General features: G+C 55.9%; 1 protein-coding gene and 1 long non-coding RNA gene across 8 annotated transcripts in view; one reads left to right on the forward strand and one right to left on the reverse strand.

The window, feature by feature from the left end:
• The first annotated feature begins 1,026 nt into the window (after nucleotides 1–1,026).
• The window catches only part of FADS2 (fatty acid desaturase 2), a 30,959-nt gene continuing 9,370 nt past the window's right edge, over nucleotides 1,027–22,615 (forward strand). For 2 of the 3 annotated variants that reach the window (XM_059144185.1, XM_059144196.1), the window contains exons 1-5: nucleotides 1,027–1,390; nucleotides 8,767–8,877; nucleotides 10,508–10,705; nucleotides 10,818–10,919; nucleotides 15,767–15,892. In XM_059144185.1, the coding sequence (XP_059000168.1) occupies nucleotides 1,184–1,390; nucleotides 8,767–8,877; nucleotides 10,508–10,705; nucleotides 10,818–10,919; nucleotides 15,767–15,892 (744 nt within the window). In that variant the 5' untranslated portion in view covers nucleotides 1,027–1,183. Of the gene's footprint in view, nucleotides 1,391–1,755; nucleotides 1,816–8,766; nucleotides 8,878–10,507; nucleotides 10,706–10,817; nucleotides 10,920–15,766; nucleotides 15,893–22,615 lie in introns of those variants that run through there. The other variant, XM_059144203.1, reaches the window with a different exon arrangement.
• LOC131813776 (uncharacterized) lies at nucleotides 8,260–10,000 on the reverse strand. Of its 5 annotated transcripts, none has more exons than XR_009346968.1 (4): nucleotides 9,813–10,000; nucleotides 8,994–9,176; nucleotides 8,745–8,935; nucleotides 8,260–8,412 (listed from the first exon to the last, which is right to left on the reverse strand). It is a non-coding gene; the product is annotated as an uncharacterized LOC131813776 (long non-coding RNA). The 5 variants fall into 5 exon arrangements; XR_009346970.1 differs by lacking the exon at nucleotides 9,813–10,000 and adding an exon at nucleotides 9,389–9,802; XR_009346971.1 differs by lacking the exon at nucleotides 9,813–10,000 and adding an exon at nucleotides 9,252–9,380 and having other exon boundaries at nucleotides 8,994–9,171.

Consider the following 22,615-nt stretch of genomic DNA (forward strand, 5'->3'; position numbering starts at 1 on the left):
TATATTTGTGACAATCCCACTTTTGGGAAAAAAAAATCAGGATCAGGGATCCGGCACCAACTCCCCAGCCAGCTCCGTCCAACTGGAGTCTGGGGGCCTGCCTCTCCAACCTAGCCATTCGATGCCTCCATCTTTATTTCCTGGAGTCTGTCGGGTACTACTGTCCACTGAGTCGTGTGGGGTCGGTCCTGTATGGCTTCCCTGTCCGGTCGCCCAACTAGCCTGTGTACAGGGACCTAGAAAGGACCGTGTCCCGCCCGTCGCCGCGCCCCCTCCCCTCTCCCCCCACCACCATGGCGCCTAGCACAAAGAAGCAGAGCCGAGGTCCTGCAATTCTTTCTTTGGAGAGCGCCTGAGCACAGGGTTCAGAGCCCTGGACGAGTCCGAGGCCGTCTCGTTTGTCCAGGGAGGCTGCAGGACGGCGCCAATGGGCAGAGCCCGGACAATGCGGAGATTCCCGCGTCCCGATTCCGGCGGGCCGGGGAAGGGCGTCACCCGGGTGGCCCGTGAACCTGCCTGTGTCAGGTGCATGCCCCGGAGCGCGCGGCGCTCCTCTGGGATCTCCTACGGCGCCCCGGGGCTCGAGCGGGGCGGTTGCGGGGGGGGGGGGGGCGGGTAGGGCGGGGAAGGGAGGAGGTCGGACTCGTAGCGGCCTCGCGGCTGGGCTAGACTCCGCGCGGGCGCGCGGGCGGGGGAGCCGGGGACCGCCGCTCCAGCCCGCTGGCCTTCGAAAGATCCTCCTGGGCCAATGGCAGGCGGGGCGACGCGCCCGGATTGGTGCAGGCGCTCTGCTGATCACTGTGGAAACCCGGGCGGCGGGGAACGCGGGAGGATGCGGAGCCGTGGGCGGGGGGAGCCGGAGGGGCCAACAGAGGAGGCGTCCAGGTCCTGAGCGACCCGGGAGTTTTTCCAGGGGGAAAAGTCCACGGGGGGCTGGTGGGAGGAGGGAGGGGCGGAGGGAGGGGCGGAGGAAAGGGACCGCTTGGGGGCACTGGGAAGCCGGGAAGAGTCGGAGGGAAGGCAGGGGAAACTGCCTAGCTCGGGCGAGGAGGCTGGGGGAGGGGGCGCCGGGGGAGGGGGAGTAGGAGAAGACAAAAGCCGAAAGCAAGGAGGGCCCGGGCCGCACACTCGAGCTGCGGGCGTGGAGGCCACAGTGCACGCGGCATCCCGACCAGCAGGCAGCATGGGGAAAGGGGGGAACCAGGGCGAGGGGGCCACAGAGCGCGGGGCGCCCATGCCCACCTTCAGCTGGGAGGAGATTCAGAAGCACAACCTGCGCACGGACAAGTGGCTCGTCATCGACCGCAAGGTCTACAACATCACCAAATGGTCCAGCCGGCACCCAGGGGGCCAGCGGGTCATCGGGCACTACGCGGGGGAAGATGCTACGGTAAGGGCGTGGGGGCTCTGCGGCCACCTTTCTGTGCCGCAGGCCGGAGTCAGAAGCCACGGATCCCGGGGCTCCAAACCAGACCTCCAACGCTGAATGGAGCGCGGGGCGTCCAGGAGGCAAGGAAAGCGCGTCTCCTGCGTTCGTCCCCCGCCCCAAATCCTCATCCTTTAGGACGGCGGGGGGCAACCTGGCTAGCGGGGTCGGGTTTTGGAGCCCGGGAGGCAGGAGCGCGGCGGAGATCCAAGCGGTGGCGAGCCGGGTTTGCCGCGCGCGCTAAGGAAACACACCTCCCATCCTTCCGCCCGGTTCGCGCGGAGCCGGGTACTCCCCAAAGGGGGCGCTTGGGCCCCAGGAGTCTGGCAGCCCCAGCGTGGAAGATGGCCGCTCCTGGGCGCCGTGGACCGGAGCGGGAGACGGGCCAGGTGTGGGACTCCGCGCGCGTCCCTCACTTTCCAGCCAGAGTAGGGGGCGGGGAAGATAGAGGCCTGTCGCTGCGGCCCTGAGAAGGGCTGCAATGGCTGCCGCGCACAGACCGCCCGGGAGCTGCTGTTCTCAAGCTCTCAGGGACTACCAGCACCCACCCCAAGGCTCAGTTCTTGGGCTTTGGGGTGGGGAATTGGAAGGAGGGTTTGCAAAGCCCGGGCGAGGGCGGGGGGCAGCAGCGTGTTTTTAGCAGCACTAGGCTGGCTTGGCAACAGGTCCCGCCTGGCCGGGGTTACTCTCGGACCTTGCAACTACTCAATGGTCCTCTGTTTCAAAATCCTGCCAGGAATGTCCCTCCCTCATCTGCACTCCTGAAGGTACTGGGTGCAGAGAAGCCCAGGGTTCCCACACCAGAAGGCCCCTTCGGCCCCTCCTGATCCCCAAGTCTGCAATCCTGGCATCTCTTGAAGATGCTTCTGGAGCTCTGAGCGTGGGAACTGGAGAGAGGGAACCCAAGGGAGTCCTGGAGGGAAGAAAGGGGCCTCTTGGAGGCAGCAAGTTGGAAGCCACTGGGGAGGGGTGAGTAGGGGAGAGGTCATGGCACAGGACGCCTAGTGTGCTGACCAGTAGGGGGCTTTTGCAGTCCTAGCTGTATGGGCCCCTGCCCTACCGGCGGAACTTTGGATCTCCCTACCTCTTCCAAGTCTTCTTGGGACAGGCCTACACAGGCAGGCCAGACCAGGCAGTTACAGTCTTGGCTGGGAATGGCTTACGGCTTTGGTGAGCGGGGTCCAGCCGTGTGCAAGCTTGAGAAAGTGGTCATCATGAGATGGTGCCTACAGCTTCTGGGCTCATCTGGTTTTACCTGCTTGCTCGGGAACACTGCCTCAGCCTTGGGGGCTTGACGGCCCACCACAACTTCTCAGGCATACGGTTTTCAGACCATCCGTGTTATGTCCCGTGGCCCTTCCCGCGACAGTCTGTGGAAGCTGGGTAAGGGCAATTCTCAGATAAGAGACCTGCCTCCTGGTCGAGGTCTTCCTACTGTGAAATACATTCTCTGATGTGGAGAAAATGACAGAGTGCTTCCTAAGCCGTGAGGAAGCACTAGAAACATTGCTTCTTGTCCCTCGTCCATCTGGCAAGTGAGGGAAGAAGGTGAGGACTATGGAAAGTGAGCAACAAGGAATCAGGTGGGAAAAAGTCGAGATTTATGTCGATTTTATGTGTTCTGGCGACGCATTGCACAGCCCTTATCCCCGAAGCTCACCACTTTCTAAGATGAGGCTTTTAGGGCCTGGCATGGGCTAACTGGGGATACGGTGCTCTAACATAGATTCTCTTCTCTTTGCTGTCTGGGACCAGGGCAGGGAAAGGCCATGGGCAGCACAAGGTTGTATGGGAAGACGGCTCCAAGAGCAGGGATAGGCGAGGAATCAGGAGACCCTTGTCACAGGCCGTGGGGCAGGTGGCTTTGCCCCTCTGAGCACGGACTTCTTCCTTAAAGCTTGGGGACAGAGTATTCAGGCCATGCAAGTCGGGGAGGGGTGGGTCAGCAGATAAGAGTTCAGATCCCCAGGAGCTCCCAGTGCCCTGTTTTGAGCCAATCCCTGTGCAGTAACAGCCTCCTAAGAGGCGAGAAGTCAAGGAAGCCATTCTTGGGACAATTCAGGACCTCAGTAAGGGGTTTTCCTGATTCTGAGAAAAAGGCCTCGAAAGTCAAGACCACCTCTTCCCAAAAGGGTGACCTAGCCAAGGGTAGTTGTCATTTGGTGCTTCTGCAGAAGTAAGAACTTGGCCTTGCCTGTAAGAATACAGGTGCTTAATGTTTTCAACTCACAAAACGCATTCATGCCCGTAAGTGCAGCCCGCCCTCGATCAGACCCGCAGGGATCTCTCCTTGCTCTTAGGTTTAAAAACCTTGCTCGAGTTTGAAAAACTTGCTCCAGTGGCTGCGCTCAGCCCTAAGCTCAGGATCTACCAAGCCCTCCGGCTCACCTTCCCTTTCCCCGTCTTCCTCTCTCTCTCCCCCGCTCCCTTCCTTTTCCAGCTCTCCTGCCCTCTGGCACTTCTCTGCCCTCCCGATTGGCAGAGGGAACCCTCCGAGTCCCAGGATGTCTGCTTTTCAAGGCAGATGCAGAACTTTCCCCACTTGGGGCTTTTCATCTTCAGCTATGATTCATGACACATTTATTTAGTGTCTCCGCGTCTCTGAGCCTGGCCCTGGGCGTTAAATTGAACAGTTCAGACCATGACTGCATCTGGTGGGTTTGCTTCCCTGCTTCCTCTCACGCTGGGGCTTGACGCTAGACCCTCTCCTTCTAGGTCTATTCTCCAGCTTTTCCTGCCCCGTCCGCGTCAGTCGCCTCTCGGAACCCAGGGAAGGCCAGGCGAGGTCAAGGTTCTGTCTATCTGCGGACCTGCTCCCATGTTGTTCTTAGGAAAAGGCGACCGATTGAAAAGAGAACAAACCTCCTTCCTTTAGACAGGGTGGGGGGAGGGGGTTGTGGTGTTTGGAGGCAGAGGACTTAGGTTTTTATCCCAGCTTTACGAATTCATAGGCAAGGCGTTGCCACCAGGCTCCAGGGGGCTGTCTCCAACTTTAGGACACGGGGGTGAGGGATCTTAATGGGGGGTGCCTTAGCCTCCTGTGTGTGTATGTGAATGTTCCCGGCACACAGGTTCGGGACTTCAGGAAATCAGAGACAAGAGTGTGATGACAAGTTGAGTGACCCCATTTTCGCCAAAGGAAAAGGCATTGACTGTGCCTCTGTTTGTGCCTGGAGGCTGTACCTTCTGAGCGGGATTAAGGCAGGGCAGTCCCATTCTCCTGGGCTACATCCTTAGGAGAGCACCCGTTCACCCTCCTCCCACTACTTAACACGTGTGAGGGTCCCTTCAGTCTCCGTGGGACCCATGCAGGTGCTTACGTTCTGTGCAGTCAGGCCCTTCCCATCCTGGGGCCTCGCATGTGCCAGACGTCAGCTGAGATGCTCTGCCGCGGCCTCTGTTGCTTCTTTCCCTGGGATGGCGCACAGTCCAGCTGCTCGGCCGTGGAGAGGACGTCGGGGACTCTGTCTCTAGCTGAGAACTCAAGGAACTTCTTCAGCTTCTCCCTCTTTAATCCCTTGTTCTGCAGAGTCCCGGTTCCTAGGACCGTTCCCTGCAGCCTGGAGAGCCCTCGGGGTGCTCCTCCCATGTTCCCCAGGTCCCAAGGTCTCAGCTGGTCTCCACTCTAAGCCGTGGGGCTGGGGCTGGGGAAGGGGTCCTTCAGGCAGAAGTTGGCTGGCGTTGGCGCTGGGTGGGGCAGAAGCAGGGAGTGCGGCACACGGTATCTTCCATTCTGGAATCTTTGGCCGTTCCTCCCGCAGCCTGCCCTCTGCACCCGCAGCACACGCACCTGCCCGCCTGAGGACTGTTCCAGTCTGCTCTCAAGCCGCTGCTGCTCCTTTCTCTTCACCCTTGGCCCAGGGCTTCCAGAAAGCCTTTGGCCTCTCTTCCTCTCAAGTGAGGACAGATGCAGGTCCAATTCTTGCTCCAAAGTCAACATTTGGATTGGCCCCATCTTACTTTGCATGGTGACCTCCTGACCCAGCCAGACACTTTAACAACCCAGCAGTTCCTGGGAACCTTCTGTAGGAGTGGGAGGTTCTTTTGTGACACTTTGAAGGGGGAGATGCCAAAAGTGCTCAACTCTCAGCGGGAAGGAAGCTCGTTTTGATTGAGACGTGTGTATCAGCATTGGAAAACTCTAGAAGTAGGCACACGGGCAGTGAGATGGTGGGCTGGCAGCTTTACCTCCCTCCGTCTCTTTCTGTCTCTAGAATAGGACCTGCCTTGGAGTTCGGTAAGGATTAGTGGCTTATGCACCCAAAGCCCGTGGCTCGGTGGCAAGCCCTATGTGTCTCAGGATGTGGCAACTCTGCCACCACCGCAGTGGGGCCTGGAGAGGTTGAAGAGTTCTATTGTCTCAGGAGTGTAAGCCAGGTTGCCCAAAGGAGTGCAACAGGGTATGAACATGATTGCAGAGTGGGTGTTTCTTGGGGCTAGAGGGAGCAGACCGGACCCTCACGTTCACTTGTGAGCTCTCCTTGGGCTTCCTCGTAGGCCCGGGAGTTGCCGTGAGTGAGACGGCTGTGGCCCTTCCCTTGTGGAGCTCATTGAAGTCTAGAGGGGAGAGAATGACATATACGGAAGTAAGTCCTACAGCTTGTGAATTGGTAACTGTTATGAAGAAGGCAAAACCGGGCAATGTCCAAGAAAGAACGTAAACGAGGCTCCTGACTCGTTCCCTGTCACGTGGGGAGGTGAGAGGCCACCTGAGAGCCCTCCAGAAATGGCCTACGAATGGTGTGGGCTGGGACAGGAGTCTGTCTGTCTGTCTGTCCATCGGCTCCACCAAGCTCCCCAGTCTAGGCGGGGGCTTGAGGGCATGACCTGGACCTGGGGGTGGGGTGGTGGGGGCTGGAGTGGGCAGTGGGTGCTGGCTGAGAAATGAGTCGCTTGCAGACTTGAATTTTACCTCCCAGTGAGGAGTAGAGAGTGGTGGTTTAGTTATCAGACACAGCAGCTGGCTCTCAAGAAACTGCCTTACCGAAGGCTTCCCGTCGTTTCTGGAAAGCCGTGGTCTGATCGGGGGGAGGACCAATGAAGGAGCTTCTGTAGGCTCTGCCTCTGGAAGGCAGTCCGGCTCACCACCACACCGCTGACACCAGGCCCTGCCTTGGATACTGCTGGAGGGCCTTTCCCCAGGGCCTCTGGGCTCAGTGGGGCGGGGAAGGGCCTCACTTAGCAGAGGTCGCTGAGGCCGGGGTGGGGTCAGCTGGCCCAGAGGACAGAGCTGGTTTGCGCCAGCCAGTGCCTGCCCTGGGCCCCGGAAGGGCCTCACGTCTCTTCTCTGAAAATATACTTGATCTGACCCTTTGCCTCCCTCCCGTAGGGGGGCACAGACATGTTTTTAAAACTGTATAAATTGTTTTGTTGGTCTGTTTTAGACACAAATAGAATAAAGACCAGGTAAAAAGACGCAATGCCAGGCATGCAGTAAGGAATTGGGAGAGGCCTGGCGATCACAGTCAGGAGATACTTTAGTGGGGAGTTTAAACATGCTTACGAGTTGTGGGTACTTTCCTGGTTCATCCCTCATTTTAAAAAAATTTGAAGATTTCCAAACATGCAGAACTGTTGAAAGAGTAAGGGAACACCTGCATTTCTTCATCCAAGATGCACTAATCTCAACATCCTGCCATATTTGCATCCCTCTTCTTTGTATATTTCTTTTTTTTTTTTTGTATATGATTTTCTTTTGCCAAATCCCATGAAAATAAATCGTCTCAGTTATGCCATCTCGTCCCTAAGTTCTTCACCACCTGCTCCTAAGAATGGGGACATTCTCTAACATCATCACAATACCTTTGTTGTGATGAAGAAAATGAACAGTAAGTCCTTCCTATGACCAGATACCTGGTCCGTATTCAAATTTTCCAAGTCAGCCCCCAAAAGGTCTTGTGGAACAGCTGGGTCTTTATTTTTCCCCCCCTCCAAATAGGAGCCTCTCAAATCAAGCATTACATTTCTTTTTTTTTTTTTTTTTTAAGATTTTATTTATTTATCTGACAGACAGAGATCACAAGTAGGCAGAGGGGCAGGCAGAGAGAGAGAAGGGGGAACAGGCTCTCCACTGAGCAGGGAGCCTGATGCGGGATTGGATCCCAGGACCCTGAGATCATGACCCGAGCCAAAGGCAGAGGCTTAACTCACTGAGCCACCCAGGCGCTCCAAGTATTGCATGTCTTATAATCTTCTTGTTTTATCTTTTTCAGTTTTTTAAAAGCCAGATATCTCCTCCCAACACACACACACACACACAGCCAAAGGCAGAGGCTTAACTCACTGAGCCACCCAGGCGCTCCAAGTATTGCATGTCTTATAATCTTCTTGTTTTATCTTTTTCAGTTTTTTAAAAGCCAAATATCTCCTCCCAACACACACACACACACGCGCGCGCGCGCGCGCGCTTGCGCGCACACACACACTTTTTCCCCCACGATGTTGATATTTCTCCTGGTTTCTCATGGTATCATTTGACTTTGTTCTCTATCTTGCAGTGTGTCAACATTTGGCTCACTGCACGCTAAGTGTTTGCCGCTAGGACATCATACCCATGATGCCAGCTCATCCCCAATGAAAATGCCATGTTTGTTAAGGAGATAACTTATGTAATAATATAGATTTAATATAGAATATAAAATAATGATTTTAGTAACGCAAATAGAAAAAAACCCCGGAAGGAAACCAGCTAAAATATTAGCCAGTGTTACTTGCTCTCTGGGTGGTATCTATTTTCCTCTTGGTTCTTGTGTACATTCTCTAAACTTGCCCAAATCATGCACATTATAACTTTATCATTGGACTTATAATAATAATATTATTAGTATACCATATTTTTAAAAATTTTTTAAAGATTTTATTTATTTGAGAGAGAGCAAGAGAATGAGATTAAGCATGGTGGGGGGAGGGGCAGAGGGAGAAGGAGACTCTCCGATGAGCGGGGATCCCGGACACGGGGCTTGATCCCAGCACCCCAGGATTATGACCTGAGTTGAAGGCAGATGTTTAACAGATTGAGCCACCCAGGCACCCCTATTTTTTTTTTTTTTTTTATTTTCAAAGCAACAGTTGGGTCCCAGCCCGTGCATCTCCCTTCAGGGGTACATTTTTCTGATTCCCCTGGAGGCGCCCCGAATGTCTGCACACACCCCTTTGGTGTGCTCAGGGTGGAGACCGGGCACCGAGGGATCTGCCGAGATGAGGCCAGAGAGAGCATCTGGGCCAGGTTCTGGAAGGCCTTGATCAGGGTCCAAGTGGGGACACGGAGAGCTGCTGCTGGTTAGCCCTGCCCTCCCCGGGTCTGAGGTCTCCCACTCACTGCCTGCTCTCCGCCTCCCCAGGACGCCTTCCTCGCCTTCCACCGTGACCTCGACTTTGTGCGCAAGTTCATGAAGCCTCTGCTGATTGGAGAGCTGGCCCCGGAGGAGCCCAGCCAGGACCATGGCAAGAACGTGAGTGTGCCCAGACCAAGCAAGGAGGGGAGGGCTTGCGGGGAGAGGGGGTGCCTGCCTAAAGACAGAGAGTGCCAGTTATAGGCCACGGGACCCCCCCCCCCCCCGCCCAATACCTGGGGTCAGGCAGGACTCCAAGACTCCTCCTCGGTGAGCCCCTTCCCTTGCCGCCAGCCAGCCTGGGCTGGCCCCTCGCTTGGGGTGATTCGTTCCCAGCCTCCTCACCTCCCAGGTCTCTAGTTAGGCTGGGTCCAGGGTCTTCAGTTCTGGTCCAGTCCTGCTGTTTTCTCTCTCCTTCCCTGGGAAATAGAGCCCATTCTGTGTGCCAGAGGCCAGCTCCCCCTCCCCCGGCTCTCCCTGCCCCTGGAGCTGACCTGGGGTTCCATCCTGCTCCCTCCACCCGTGGCTCCATCCTCCGCCCTCCCCAGCTCCCCCGCAGGCAGGCAGCTTCTCTCCTCTCTTCTGGGTCCTGTGGGCTCCCTCCTTCCTGACCTTGCTTCTCTGGCCCTACCTGCTTTCCCCACTTTCCCTACTTACATGGGTGTCAGCCACTCTTCTGATCCTTTGCTACTTGCCACCCAGCTTCCCAAACCTGGCTCCCTCCACCCATACGGCACTCCACCCCTTTCAAAGCACCTCTTCCCCCCACCTGCCTGACCCTGGCCTCCCAGTGGCTTCCTTTCTCCTAGCCATGCTCGTGTCTCTGGAGTCGCCCCTGGCTCCACCTGGGCCTCCCCGGCCCCCCATCCCCAGGACCCACTGAGCTGTCCTGCCTCCCTGAGCTCTGTAGGGGCAGGGATGTTGTCCTATGGTGGGTCCCCCTGACCACGACCCCTGAGACTCCACAGAGTGCCAGAGCAAGTAGGGGCAGAGTCGGGTGGTGCAAAAGTGCGAGCTTGTATGTGTTTGTGTGTGTGTGTGTTATACATACTTACCCTGAGCACACATTTTACCATTTTAGCCCGTTTTAGATGCACACTTCAGTGGCTTTGGGACACATCACATTGTTCTGCAAACTTTTACCACCATCCATTTCCAGGACTTACTCACCACCCCAAATTATAACTGTCCCTGTGAAACATTAACTCCCCATTGGACATCTACCCGTGCCCTGCAGCCCCGTCTGGCACTTGCCTACTCCCGGTGGCTCCATGGTGTGGAATCATACATATTTGTCCCGTTATGTCCGGCTTAATGTCACGGAGCGCGAGGTCTGTGAGGTCCATCCCTGCGGCAGCGGCCGTCGGGCTCTCCTGCGTCTCAGAGGCCGAATCGGACTCGGTCGTGCAGAGAGACTACGTCCAGGCTCGCCAGGCGTCCACTGATGCATATGTGGTTTGCTTGTGCCGTGTGCCGTGGGAGTAACGCCGCTGTGCACATGGTGTGCAAAATACCAGCTTTCGAGTCGGAGCCTTTCTCTGCCACCGACCTGGCTGGGGCCGAACTCGTGATGTGCAGCGCTGGGGAGGCCCAGGCAGAGGGCTCGGGCGTGGTGCACCGTGGCCGGGCTTCCTCGGGTCACAGGCCTGTGGGGGGCCCCTCTCGGCCACCATTTCCCCCAGCAAGAAGACGTTGGTCCCCTCCAGCGCAGCCGGGTGGCTGACACCTCCCCTGTGCTCTTGTTCCCTAGTCCCAGATCACCGAGGACTTCCGGGCCCTGAGGAAGGTGGCCGAGGACATGAACCTGTTCAAGAGCAACCACCTGTTCTTCCTCGTCCTGCTGGCCCACATCATCGTCATGGAGAGCATTGCCTGGTTCATCCTCTTTTACTTTGGCAATGGCTGGATTCCAACCATCATCACGGCCTTTGTCCTTGCTACCTCTCAGGTGAGGCGTGGCGTCCGGGGAGGGACCGGTGAGGTCCCCCCACTGCCCCCACCCGCTCGCAGAGGCCGAGGACGTGGGAAAGCTGGTGTCCTGAAAGCGCCTCTCTCCGCAGGCCCAAGCTGGATGGCTGCAACACGATTACGGCCACCTGTCTGTTTACAAGAAGTCCACCTGGAACCACTTTGTCCACAAGTTCATCATCGGCCACTTAAAGGTAAATACCAGCAGCCCTGGGCGTCTGCCCATCAGTTAGCGGCTGGCACGGCCTCAGCTCACTCTGCCTGGGGCCAGGTGTCCTCTCGGGTCAGCGTCTGTGGCCGCAGAGTACCGCGGCGTGCCCGGGAGCCAGGCCTTCCTGCTGGGCTGCGCTGGGCTCTGGGACTCGGCGAGCCCTCCCCACCTCCGCCCTTCCCGGCCCGGCTCCGATCCTATTAGGCGGAGAAGCAGGGTACTGGTTATGAGGACAGGCCTGTGCCGCTCTTGTGTGTTGACTGCGTTGATGATGTTATTTATAGTGTTTACTCTTTATCTAAAAACGTATCTTAAAAATCCCTATTAGCCTGAAAGGGAGATGCTGTCAGGGAAGTCTCTAGATAAGAGACAACGATCCGCTGAGCCACAGGACCAGAGTTGTTTAAGCTCATGGGGAAGTAGTTCCTCTCACACCCCCTCCCTGGCCCCCCGCCGATGAGGAGGTCACCCCACAACGCATTACAGCAAGGCAAGTCCGTAAGAAGACAGGTTGGCCTTGCCAGCGACCTTGTGCTCACCCGATTGGCCCATTTCCTTGATTTTGGAAAGAAGTCCTTGCCAGCTCATTCTGAAACATCTCGTTCCCCAACTCGGCCCTTTCCCAGCAGCACCCAGCTACTGTCCTAAGAAAGGCTGTGTCCTAAAGAATCTCATCCCGCCTCACCCCGGCTTGGGAAGAGCTCACTTGTCTGGGTTAAGCGGGTCCCCCCCAACCTGCCCCATGACCCAGATCCCAGGGAGCCCGTGGCCGGCCGGCTGTGGATCTGGAGGGGGCCAAACTCCAGCCGAGCTAATAACCAGCCGCCTGCAGCTTGCCTGGCCCTGAGCCTGCGAAGTCCTGAGAACCTGGTTTCTTTCCACAAGTACAGGGGTGAAGGCAGAGGGCGTGCACAGTGGAACGCTTTGTTTCATTTCATCCTCTTGTCTGCTGGATGAAATCCTCCTCAGTGTTGGAAAGTAACATTTCACTCCCGACCCGACCCACGGTATCTCCACCCGCTTAACAAAGATGGGCTGTGGCCTGTTTCCAGATTCTGGATGGCAGCTGAGAGGGCCTTTCCCGCCTGACGGTCCGTCAGTTTTTGCAGGGCCCAGCTCTCGTGTTGGATGGAGGATGAGGCCAGGACAGAGGACTGGCCTCCCTGGAGAATGTGGGCTCATGATGTCAGAGCTCTGGAGTGGGCGAAGGACGGGGTCCTTGGGCTCGGAGGTTCTGCACTCACGGCTGGCTGGTCCTCCCCCTGGCTATGTCCTCCTTGCTGTGTGTAAGCTGGGGCCCAGCCATGCACCTCAGCCTGGGGTGCCCCAGAGCCAGGAGCCTCACAGCCGGCAGAAACCGCTCCGGCACCCCACAGTTACACGGCTGCAGACAAGTCTTGTAGATCTGTCTGCTCTCCTGGTTCCCTTTGTTGGGAAGAAAGGGGGCCGGCTTCAGGGAGGTCCCCAGAGGCCCTGCTCTGCTCCCTTGAGTGGTTTAGCACAAGCTGGTAGGGAGCAGAGAACAGGGTGCCGGGTACCTTGAGGGGCTGGGACCTGCTTCCTACCGGCAGCCTAAGCCACTGCGGGATTCCAGCATGGGCTGTCCCCATCCCGACTTCTGGTCTCTTCTGGCGGACATTTCTTCCAGAGGATGACCCTGTACAAAGAGTTCTGAACCATCATACCTCTTTCATTGTTGGGCATTGCACGCCAGATAAGATGCATAACACAAGGCTAGCACCGTCCAGACTCCACTCTGGATTCAGAAACCAGGAGACCGCCAGCCTTTCCATGCATCATCTCGGGCCACCAAGGGCCGGGGACTAGGGAGGGGCAAGTGAGGCACTCGCCCCGGCACAAAATTTAGGGGGAGACCAAAAAGACTCGGCAATCAAGATGAAGACCATTCTGATGTGTTATTTATTTATTTATTTATTTATTTAAACGATTTTTATTTATTTAATTTGACAAACAGAGATCGGAGAGGCAGGCAGAGAGAGAGAGTGGAGGAAGCAGGCTCCCCGCTGAGCAGAGAGCCTGATGCGGGGCTCGATCCCAGGACCCTGAGATCATGACCCGAGCCGAAAGCAGAGGCTTAACCTGCTGAGCCACCCAGGCACCCCTCTAATGTGTTAATGCCAAAGAAAAAATTAACGCCAAAGTTAAAGTTAAAGTTAATGCCAAAGAAAATCTACAGAGAACAAAATAGTGACATTTTGAATAAAGATCAGGGCTGGGCTGGGCCATATGGGAACCTGAGGCAGAAGGAAGAATCTGTGGCCCTGTATTTGCGTTTGTGTGTATTCTTTTTTTAACGGTGAGTTAGTCTTTTTCCTCAGAACATGAAAGTTACTTGAGAAGTATTTAAGAGTTGGGAAGCCAGATGGATAAAAAGTCCCAACATTAAAAGAAAGTATATTATTTGTACCGAGACAAAGTTCATTATTATTTTACTTTGGTTTAAGTTAGTTAAAGATTATTTAAGGGGCGCCCGGGTGGCCGAGTCAGGCATCCGACTCTTGGTTTCAGCTCAGATCATGATCTAAGGGTCGGGAGATTGAGCCCCATGCTGGGCTCTATGCTGGGCACGGAGCCTGCTTAAAATTCTCCTCCCTCTCCCTCTGCCCTTCCCCCACTAAATTTTTTTTCTTTTTTTTTTTTAGTTTTTAAATTAAGATTGACAGTTGGTGGGGAGAAGTCATCCAACTTGGCAATTCTCTCATTTGAAAATGAGACAAACCGTAAAGTCGGGTAGAAAGCGTTGCTGATGTCTTTGGGACCATTCGGGCCAGGAGTACCCATGTTTCTGCTTTCCCTTGAGCTCTGACAGGGTGCAGCCCAGGAGTTTGGGGCTTGATCCTGGGTCTCCGGCTCCACCAAGGGGACTTTGGCTTCTGGAGCAGTCCACACAACCCCTGCCCGGGCCCCCAAGCCCTCGCCCAGCCTCTTCCCTCTGTCAGGAGAATAACCCTCACTCTCACTCTGCCTGGCCCCATCTTCCAGGTTTTCTTGTCTTTCCTGGCCCCATCTCAGTGTGCCCAGGGCCCCTACTCTGCCTGGACAGGCAAGGGCTTGCCTCGGGACCCCTGCTTCATCCCCAGGGCTGCTCCTTATCCCAGGCCCAGCAGGACTTCTGGGTGGGAAGTCTAAGTAGGGCTCTGCCGAGTGAAGGAAGGGAGAAAATCCCAGCAGAGGACTAGCTCTGTCCGGAAAGAGCCCGACAGCCTCCCCTCGCTGAGCGTTCACAGCTCACCTCTCTTTCCTTCTTTCATTCCACGAACATCCCTGGGTCGGTGTATTTTAAACATCGCCGTACTCCTAACATGGCTGGCCCCTCAATTTCTCTGTGCTGGAGACTTTCCATGTGACCTTTCCCAGGAGTCGGGCTCCTTCTGGCTGGAAAGGTCAAGGTGTCGGCTGTTCTTCAGTCCTCTGAGCCCTCGCTCACTGACATTTTTGTTTTGTTGCTGTTTTTCTGCTGTGATGGGTTTTGAGACGCACGTGCTTACTGGCAGAGGCCACAGCAGTGCCTGTCCATGCATCTCTGAGTCCAAAGACCGTGTTTGGGCCAAAAGTATCTTCCATGTAAGATGTTTGTTTTAGCAGTTAGTTCTCCCTGTGGATGGCCAGACCCTTGGCCTAAGCGTTGATTGATCAAGATGTAGTTCACCAGTAGAGTGAAGTCAGAAGGGTTCCATTTCCTTCTATGGCCACAGGACAACCTGGGGGACAGGCATGCTTCCCACGTGTGCCAAGAGCTTGCGTTGGTGAGACAGAACTTTATGACCTTGAAATAAATACCCAGGCAGTGATTCTCGTCTCCTGGGCTCATGGTTTTATATTTTCATGTTAGAACCTGGGAGCTCTTCCCTGTTCCTGCCCGTGATGGGATATTAAGCCTTCCTGTGGCCTCCCGGGGGCGGCGGGGGGGGGGGGGGGGGACCTCCCTGAGTCCTCACGGGGGGGGGGGGGCGGGGAACCTCCCTGAGTCCTCACCGCTCAGGGCAGCAAGACCCATCTGGCTATTGGGGTGTCTCCTGCCAACTGCTTATAGAATATTCACAGATTCATGCGACCGTTGTCCTAATCGATGTGGGAACACCTTTGTCACCCCCAAAAGAAGCTTCAGCCCTCTTAGCTGCTGCCTCCCCATGTTCTCATCCCTCCCACGCGTCCCCAACCCCAGGCCGAGGCAACCACAGACCTCACTATCTCTAGATTCTCTAGTCTGGACATTTCCTCTAAATGGAGTCACGTCCGTGTTCTTTGTGTCTGGCTTCCGTTCCCTCAGCATGAAGCTTTCGAGGCTCATCTACCGTGTGGGGGTGCCTCCTACCTTTCTTCTACCTCCTACCTTGCTGCGGTCCAACCGTTTCCACCTGTTGGTCACTTTGAACAATGGGAACGTGCGCGTACAATTTTGCGTGGCCACGTTTTCATTTCTCTTGGGTACACACCTAGGAACACAATCCTGGGCCCCGGAGCAGAGACCACTTCTTAGCGTTCCTGAAACAGAAGTGTTTCTGCTCGTAGAACACGGCCCTCGGGGGTTGTGTGGAGGCAGAGGTGGGGGTTGGGGCTCACACCGGCGCGCTGTGGCTCCAGCTGGCCTCAACCGTTGCTGTGGGGTGGGGGGGACAGGCCCGGAGGGACGGCCTGGCTTGGCCTCAGGGCGGGCAGGGCGGCATTCGGAGGCTCAGGGGGCGGGGATGGGGGGCCGAGGCCCTGTGTATGACGGTGGGTGGAGTCGGTTCTGAGTCTTGGCGGTGCTGGGGACGGGTCCCCCAGAGAACTGTGCCACTCATCCTGTGTCCCCCACCCCCACCCCAGGGTGCCTCCGCCAACTGGTGGAACCATCGTCACTTCCAGCACCACGCCAAGCCCAACATCTTCCACAAGGACCCCGATGTGAACATGCTGCATGTGTTCGTCCTGGGCGAGTCGCAGCCCATTGAGGTAGGCCAAAGGGTCAGTGTTGATGTGGAGATGGGGAAAGTGTGCCCCCTGGGCAGGAACCCGGGAAGGAATCCTGTGGGCTGCAGAGTCATCCGAACACGTCTGTACCTGGTGTCTACCTGGAAATCCTTCTCGGGCGCCCTGGATGATTCAAGCTGGAATTTCTGGATGATTCAAGCTGGAATTTCGATGGAATGACCTTATGCATAAATAATGAGCCTTAGGTGCCTTTCTTCTTCCCGTGGGCTGGGGAAGAACACTTCCTAGCTGGTTTCTTCCTGGGGGCCAGGGAGCTCTCGTCCCGGGTCAGCAGGCAGGCAGGCACAGGTCCAAGCCTTGAACGTGGTCCCCAAAACCAGCTCAAGGAAACCTTGCTGAAAGAGTCACAGTCCTCGATGGCAAGAGGGACCTAGCTTGGACTGGTCCAACCTGCTTCCCTGGACGTGACAAAGGGAGTCTCTGCGGAAGGGGGGGGATGGTTCAGAATCCTATGGTTCAGTAGCCAGCCTAGGGCGAGGCCCCGATCTGACAGTGAGGTCGTTTACTTCCCCTGTAGGACACGGTCTTATTTTTATGTTAGCTCAATTTTTTTTTATAAATTTTTTAAAGATTTTTTTATTTATTTGACAGAGAGAGAGAGAGATCACAAGTAGGCAGAGAGATGGGGGAAAACAGGCTCCCCGCTGAACAGAGAGCCCGATGCGGAGCTCAATCCAGGACACTGAGCCACCCAGGCGCTCCCAATTTTTATTATAAATAGAGAACTTACCTGTGACACACATTTAAATATCAGAGAAGTATACACAATTACGAAGTGAATCTGCTATTCCCTCCATCCTCCCCCTTGGCCCCAAATCCCATTCCCCTGAGGATAGCCCGCAGGACATAAATCCTTCAAGGTTGCTTTTATGTACACATTCATTTTGTTTTTATTTATTTTTTAAAGATTTTATTTATTTGAGAGGGAGAGTGCGTGTGCGTGTGCAATCAAGGGGTCGGTCAGAGGGAGAGGGAGAGACAGACTCCCTGCCAAGCAGGGAGCCAGACACGGGGCTCGATCCCAGGACACTGGGATCATGACCTGAGCCGAAGACAGACGCTTAACCACATGAGCCACCCAGGAACCCCAGCACATATGCATTTTAAAAACTAAAATTCAGGGCACCTGGATGGCTCAGTGGGTTAAAGCCTCTGCCTTTGGCTCAGGTTATGATCTCAGGATCCTGGGATCGAGCCCTGTGTCAGGCCCTCTGCTCAGCAAGGAGCCTGTCTCTCTGCCTGCCTCTCTGCCTACTTGTGATCTCTTGCTCTCTGTCAAATAAATAAATAACATTTTTAAAAAAAGAAAAAAATTAAAACTTAGACATTCTGTTCTGTAACTTGCCACCTTACCAGACCCGGACCTCTTTTGGGAGTCCAACTGCGTTGGTCTTTGCCTGGGTCTGTCTGGTGGTCCAGTGTATTTCTAAACCATGATCTAACCCATGTTATTTTGTAAGATAGGAAACCTGTTGCTAATTCTGTTTCTTTTTAATCAAAGCACCCCACAATTCATTTAAAGAATGCCCTCATTTAAACGCATTTCTTTTTTTCTTTTTCTTTTTTTTTTGAAAATAGAGCCCCTTTGGAACAGCCCCTATGTTAGGGTTTAATTTACCAAAAAATCTACCTGTACTTTGCTTTTGGGAAGTCTGGTGATGAAGTAAGCCCAAGTTTAGAAGATCCTGCTGCTTTTATGCAGCTCTTAGTCATCCTAGTGCCGGGAACAGAGGAGGGGCTCCGGAGGGGCTCAGTAAGCCCCTGTCAGACGAGGCCCATTGAGGCAGGAGCAGGGCCTCGGATTCCCACCTGTGCTGTATTCCCGACACTGTTGGCATCCGAGGCTTGGAACGAGGCTAGGGGAGGGCCTGTTCTTCCAGTTCTGGCTTGCATCTTGCCTTTCCCATCTCAGTTCCATCCAAGAGAATATCTGAGTCAAAATGTGGGTTTTCTGCGACATTGTCGATCGTAGAGGAAATTAGCCAACACGCCGTGCTTGGGAAGCCGGCAGTCTCGCTGACCAGGCAGGGATTATATTCTCTTCCAAAGTACGTGCTGTTTGCCTCCTCCTTCTAGCAAGCGGCTCGCTAGCCTGGGTTAGTGGTGTCCAGATAATGCAGCTAATTAACTGGGGGCCTTCTGATGAGCGAAGACAAGGCTTCCCTTTCTGTGTGAGGCTCCAAGTTGGAGAGCTGGTGGCTGTCCTCTGCCAGATGTCGTCTGCGTCCCTAGCAACAGAAACCTAGTCTCACAAGCTCTGCTGGCAGGAGGGCTCTCCTCTTTTCGATACGGGCTGTGAAGCCTTCTTCCAACACCTCCCCCCCAGACACCTCTTGAACGTTAGCTTTGAGGCTGGTGCTGGGTGCGAGATTTCGGAAATCTGGTCATCCCATTGTTAGTAGCATTTGAAAGACCACAGCTAGGACCACAGTACCCCATGGACATCCTCTCCTCTTACACACGTGTGAGGGAAAAGGCCAGATTATTTGCTTTGTTTCTGGTCGAGCAGTGTCCCCAAGGGCGTGCTCCCGCCTTGCCAGCAGTGGGTCCAATGGCCTTGTCTTTTGCCAGGCCCATTTGGAACACCACAGCAGGGCCACCCACCCGGCCCCACATCACCAGACTTTGGGCCTGTTGAGCAAGCCTCTGGCCTCCAGAGCAAGGAGGTCAGGCCTCTTATCTCCAAGCCCAGGTAAACAAACCAGCTCCAAAGGGCTAGGGAGAAATTAAGTAGCGCAATCTCAGCACTGAAGCCCCTTTCCTTGTGAGTTCTCTGCCTTTTGGTCTCATTTATGACTTCTGGGAGGATTTTGTTTGTTTTATGTAACAAGAGGTATTCACTTTGTTTTTTTGTTTTTTGATTTTTTTTTTTGCCACCTGCTGATTCCTTTCATTTCTTTCATGCTTAGAAAGTTTTTGGTTTTTTTTTTTTTAGATTTTATTTTTAAGTAGTTTCTCCACCCACTGTGGGGCTCGAACTCACAACCTCGAGATCAAGAGTTCCACGCTCTACCGACGGAGCCAGACAGGGGCCCCAAGAAAGTTGTTCATATGTATTATTTTCAGTGTTTTGCAGCTTTGCTTTTGAACTAACTTTGGCCAGAAGGGCCCTGGGTAGGTTGGTGTCCGCCTCTCACGTTTCTGGAGTCAGCCAAGTTCCCCAGCACCCCTGTCAGGGTGCACGGCCCCACCCATGCTGGGGGCACCCCCTGAGCCTCGTGCCTAGGCTGGGCGGTCAGCCTCACACAGGGGTGCCGTCTGCGAGCCTCGGGCAGCCCTCCATCCACCCCGGCCGGCAGCCCTCCTAGCAAGAGTCGCCGTCCTCACGCTCTGTCAGTAAGGCCTGTTCCTTAAGCCTCTTTTTCCTTCTCTTAGAAGAGTTTTATACTTTTCTTTATGCATCTCGTGGGTGTTTCTTTCCAGTTCAGTCCTGGGTCGATCCTGCTTTGGTTATGGGGATCGGTGTGTCTCCAGTGTTTCGGGAAGCTGTTGATTCTGGATGGTTCTCTTCTGCCCAGCTGGTGTCCACTCGGGCCTCTCTGGGACTCTAGTTGTCTTTCAGTTGATTCTTTGGGGTTTCCTGGGTAGACAGTTACATCCTTGAAAATAACGAGAAGGTGCTCTTTCTCATAGCTCCATCCTTTTATTTCTGGAGCTTCCAGAACAGTCTTAAACAGAGGTGAAGTCAGTGGCAGGCTTCGCCCCTCCTTTTATCTACCTGTCACAGCCCAGAGGAAAACAGAGATGCCATTATCCTTGTGGCACTGAGGCCGGCTTTCGGAACCTAAGTGTCTGTGCCTCCCCACCCCAGATCCTACCTTTCCACCCATGTGGGACGCTCTCTCTGCCCCACCGCCTGTCTGCAGCCAACCCTCCCAGCTGCCTGCTTCAGGCAGACCTTTGTGAGCTGGCCAAGGGGACCAGTCCTCCCTTAGAACAACCAGGGTCCCCCTCCCATGGGCCGGGGGCCTTGTCATTCTGTGCATGCCCAGCCTGGCCACGTAGCTCATTTCTCTCTGTGAGTTTGCAGGTTCCCAGAGGCAGGGACTGGGCTTGGTGACAGCTCCCCTCCCCCAACCTTGAAGGGACAAGGAAGGCCCTTGTCACTCCTCAGACATTTTGTTCCAAAGCTGGAAAGTCCCCGGCACATGCCCTTGGCGTGCACTCCAGCTGCGATCCCAGCCCAGACCGGGGTCTGTGGAGAGGCAGGGCCCAAGAGGGCCAGCCCAGCCTGGGCAGGGGGGGGGGGACCTCTGGGAAACCGGGGCCACCAGGGCTGGCAGGGTGCCCCCTCCCGTGGCCCCGGTTTGCCTCCCCTGTGAGCCTCTGCCTGAGAATGCGTCAAAGGGAGCCGTCGGTCTCGACCACGACGAGCCACCCTGTCTGAGTGAAAGCACGCTCTGTCTTCCCCGAGTCTCGCCTAGGACAGCCCTGCCACCTGACCTGCCACCCGAGCTTTCTCGGGAGACAGAGGAGGTGCGGAGAGGAGGGCAGACTCTGACTCAAAGTCCGCACACCCAGGACTGTGCCAGGCCTGGCACGTGGGATGTCACGTCACCTTTGCTTAACCATGGACGAGGGGCTACCAACACGCCCATTTTAGAGATGGAAGACCCAAGGCCGAGAGATGTGAGCTAACTTGCTGGAGGTTCCAGTGGGAAAAGGCAGCACCACCACCCAAGCTCCAAGCCGGGGCTTCTGGGTCCTGCAGGAACCTGCCCGGGGCCACCACCTGCTGGACCCTAGGGAATGGGCTTGTTGGGTCACTCTGGCTTTCCAATGACTTGAGATGCCGGGAACCCTACCCCCAGCTCAGTACGTTCTAGACCCCTCTTCCACCCCTCCCTGCACCCGTGACTTACGTGGCTAGATGTTGGCAGAGAACCAAGCCAGCAAGTTAGCCACAAACTGGTGCTGTGGGCCAGCCAGACCCCGACAGGTGGCCTTGCAGTCTGCAGCCCCACCTGAAGTCACTGAGAAGGGAACAGACATGCAGTGATGGTCTAGTGTGTCACCACACACGGCCTGTGTGTGGTGTGTCTCTGTGTGTGTGTCTCTGTGTGTGTCTCTGTGACCGCGGCTCACCGTTCTGTCCTCGAAGGACTGTGACGTCCACCTCATCGGCTGATCCCCCAGTGGCCCTGGGAAGTGCCCATCAGACCCCTTAGGACCCACAGCTCATGGCGGGGCAGAGGAGGGCGGCATGTGTGTGAAGCCTTTTGCCCAAGTACTGAACTGTGTCTGAGGCCCGAGGCCCTGCCTCCCGGAGCCTGGGAACGGCCAGGGTCCAACAGAGAGGCCTGAGGACCCGGTAGCTCCTGCAGGACCATCTGCAACACAGAGGGGCCACATGGGTGTGCCCACAGGCCAGGGGCAGCCAGGCAAGCATCAGCGTATGTGATCTGTCGCTCTCCAGGGGTCACCATAAATCAGTGGGGGCGGTGTACCTACTACGGAAACAACTTCAGATGAATTCCCTGGTACCCCCCGCCCAACCCCAGCAGCCTAGGCACCTCCGAGTCCTTCTACGGGGACTCTCTGGTCTGCCCACCTGCCTGGGCCGCCCTTAGTGTTCTCTTCCCAAGAGTCTAACCAACCCGAGAGGGTCCTTGGGGCCTCGGGCCACCTCCTGGGGTGACCCGTGGGCAGAGCTGGGGCAGGGAGGGCTCCTGTTTGGGCCGAGAAGCCTGCAGACAGAGGCTGGGCCTGCGGGTCTGTTTCCTGGCTTCTGAGAGGAGGTTAGGGCAGGATCCAGGGGCCTGGTCTGTAGACCGCGTGCTCCCTGGAACCCCAGACCACAGTGTTCCCCACCTGACGGGCCACTGGGGGTGGAGGGATGCCCCTCCACTCCCTCTTCTGAGAAATCTTCCAAGGCCAGCCTCGGGCCCGGCCTTAGTGATCGTCCTTGTGCCAATGGCCACACTTTCCAGGGATGAGTGAGACCCCTGCCAAGGCACAGGAGACCGCACGGGACAAAGGGGTCAGTTCTAGTGGCACTTCAGCCTGACGGGCCATCACTGTGGCCGCTGGTGCTAAGAGGTCCCTCCCCGCCAGGGCTCCTCCTGTCAGGTGTCGGGGGCACCCCCTGTGATTTTAACAGTCATTTCCCTCTTTGCTCTCACCTGCAGACAGGGGCATCGTCTTAGCCAACATCCGGGGTCTCTCCATCCATGCTTCCATCTCCCTGAGTACAATACGTAGGAATGAGCCCCCGCAAACGGCTGGATCTGGGGAATAGCAAGGGAGGGGCCGTGTCCCAGGGGCCAGCCCCTGGTGCTCATGCATGTGTTCTCATCGGCTCCTCTAAACCACCAGTGATTTGGGTGCCAGATGGGGTGGGGGTGCGGGGGCTCCGTGATCTTACAGCTGATCTTGGCAGATCTTGGCACCAAAAGCAAGAACAGGGGCCACTCTTTGAGCAACATCTTATGGTCTCAGTCCCTAAGGAGCGAGGTGGGCTGGTCTGCAGAGGGCTGGACCCTAGCACTCAAGGGCTCCAGGGACCCCGTGGGGCAGGGGATCCCCTACAAGCCTGTGCTCAGCATGGCCTGAGCGGCTTTGGGCAGTGAGGACCCCCAGCCCCCAGCGTGGCCCTCCTTGCTCTGACCGTCTGGGCATCAGGGTCCCCAGGGTGGGTCCCCAGCCTGTCAGCACCCTCGACTGAGAGTCCCCTGCCTGAGAGAA

This window comes from Mustela lutreola, chromosome 1, assembly GCF_030435805.1.
Source record: "Mustela lutreola isolate mMusLut2 chromosome 1, mMusLut2.pri, whole genome shotgun sequence".
In the NCBI taxonomy this organism is placed as follows: Eukaryota; Metazoa; Chordata; class Mammalia; order Carnivora; family Mustelidae; genus Mustela; species Mustela lutreola.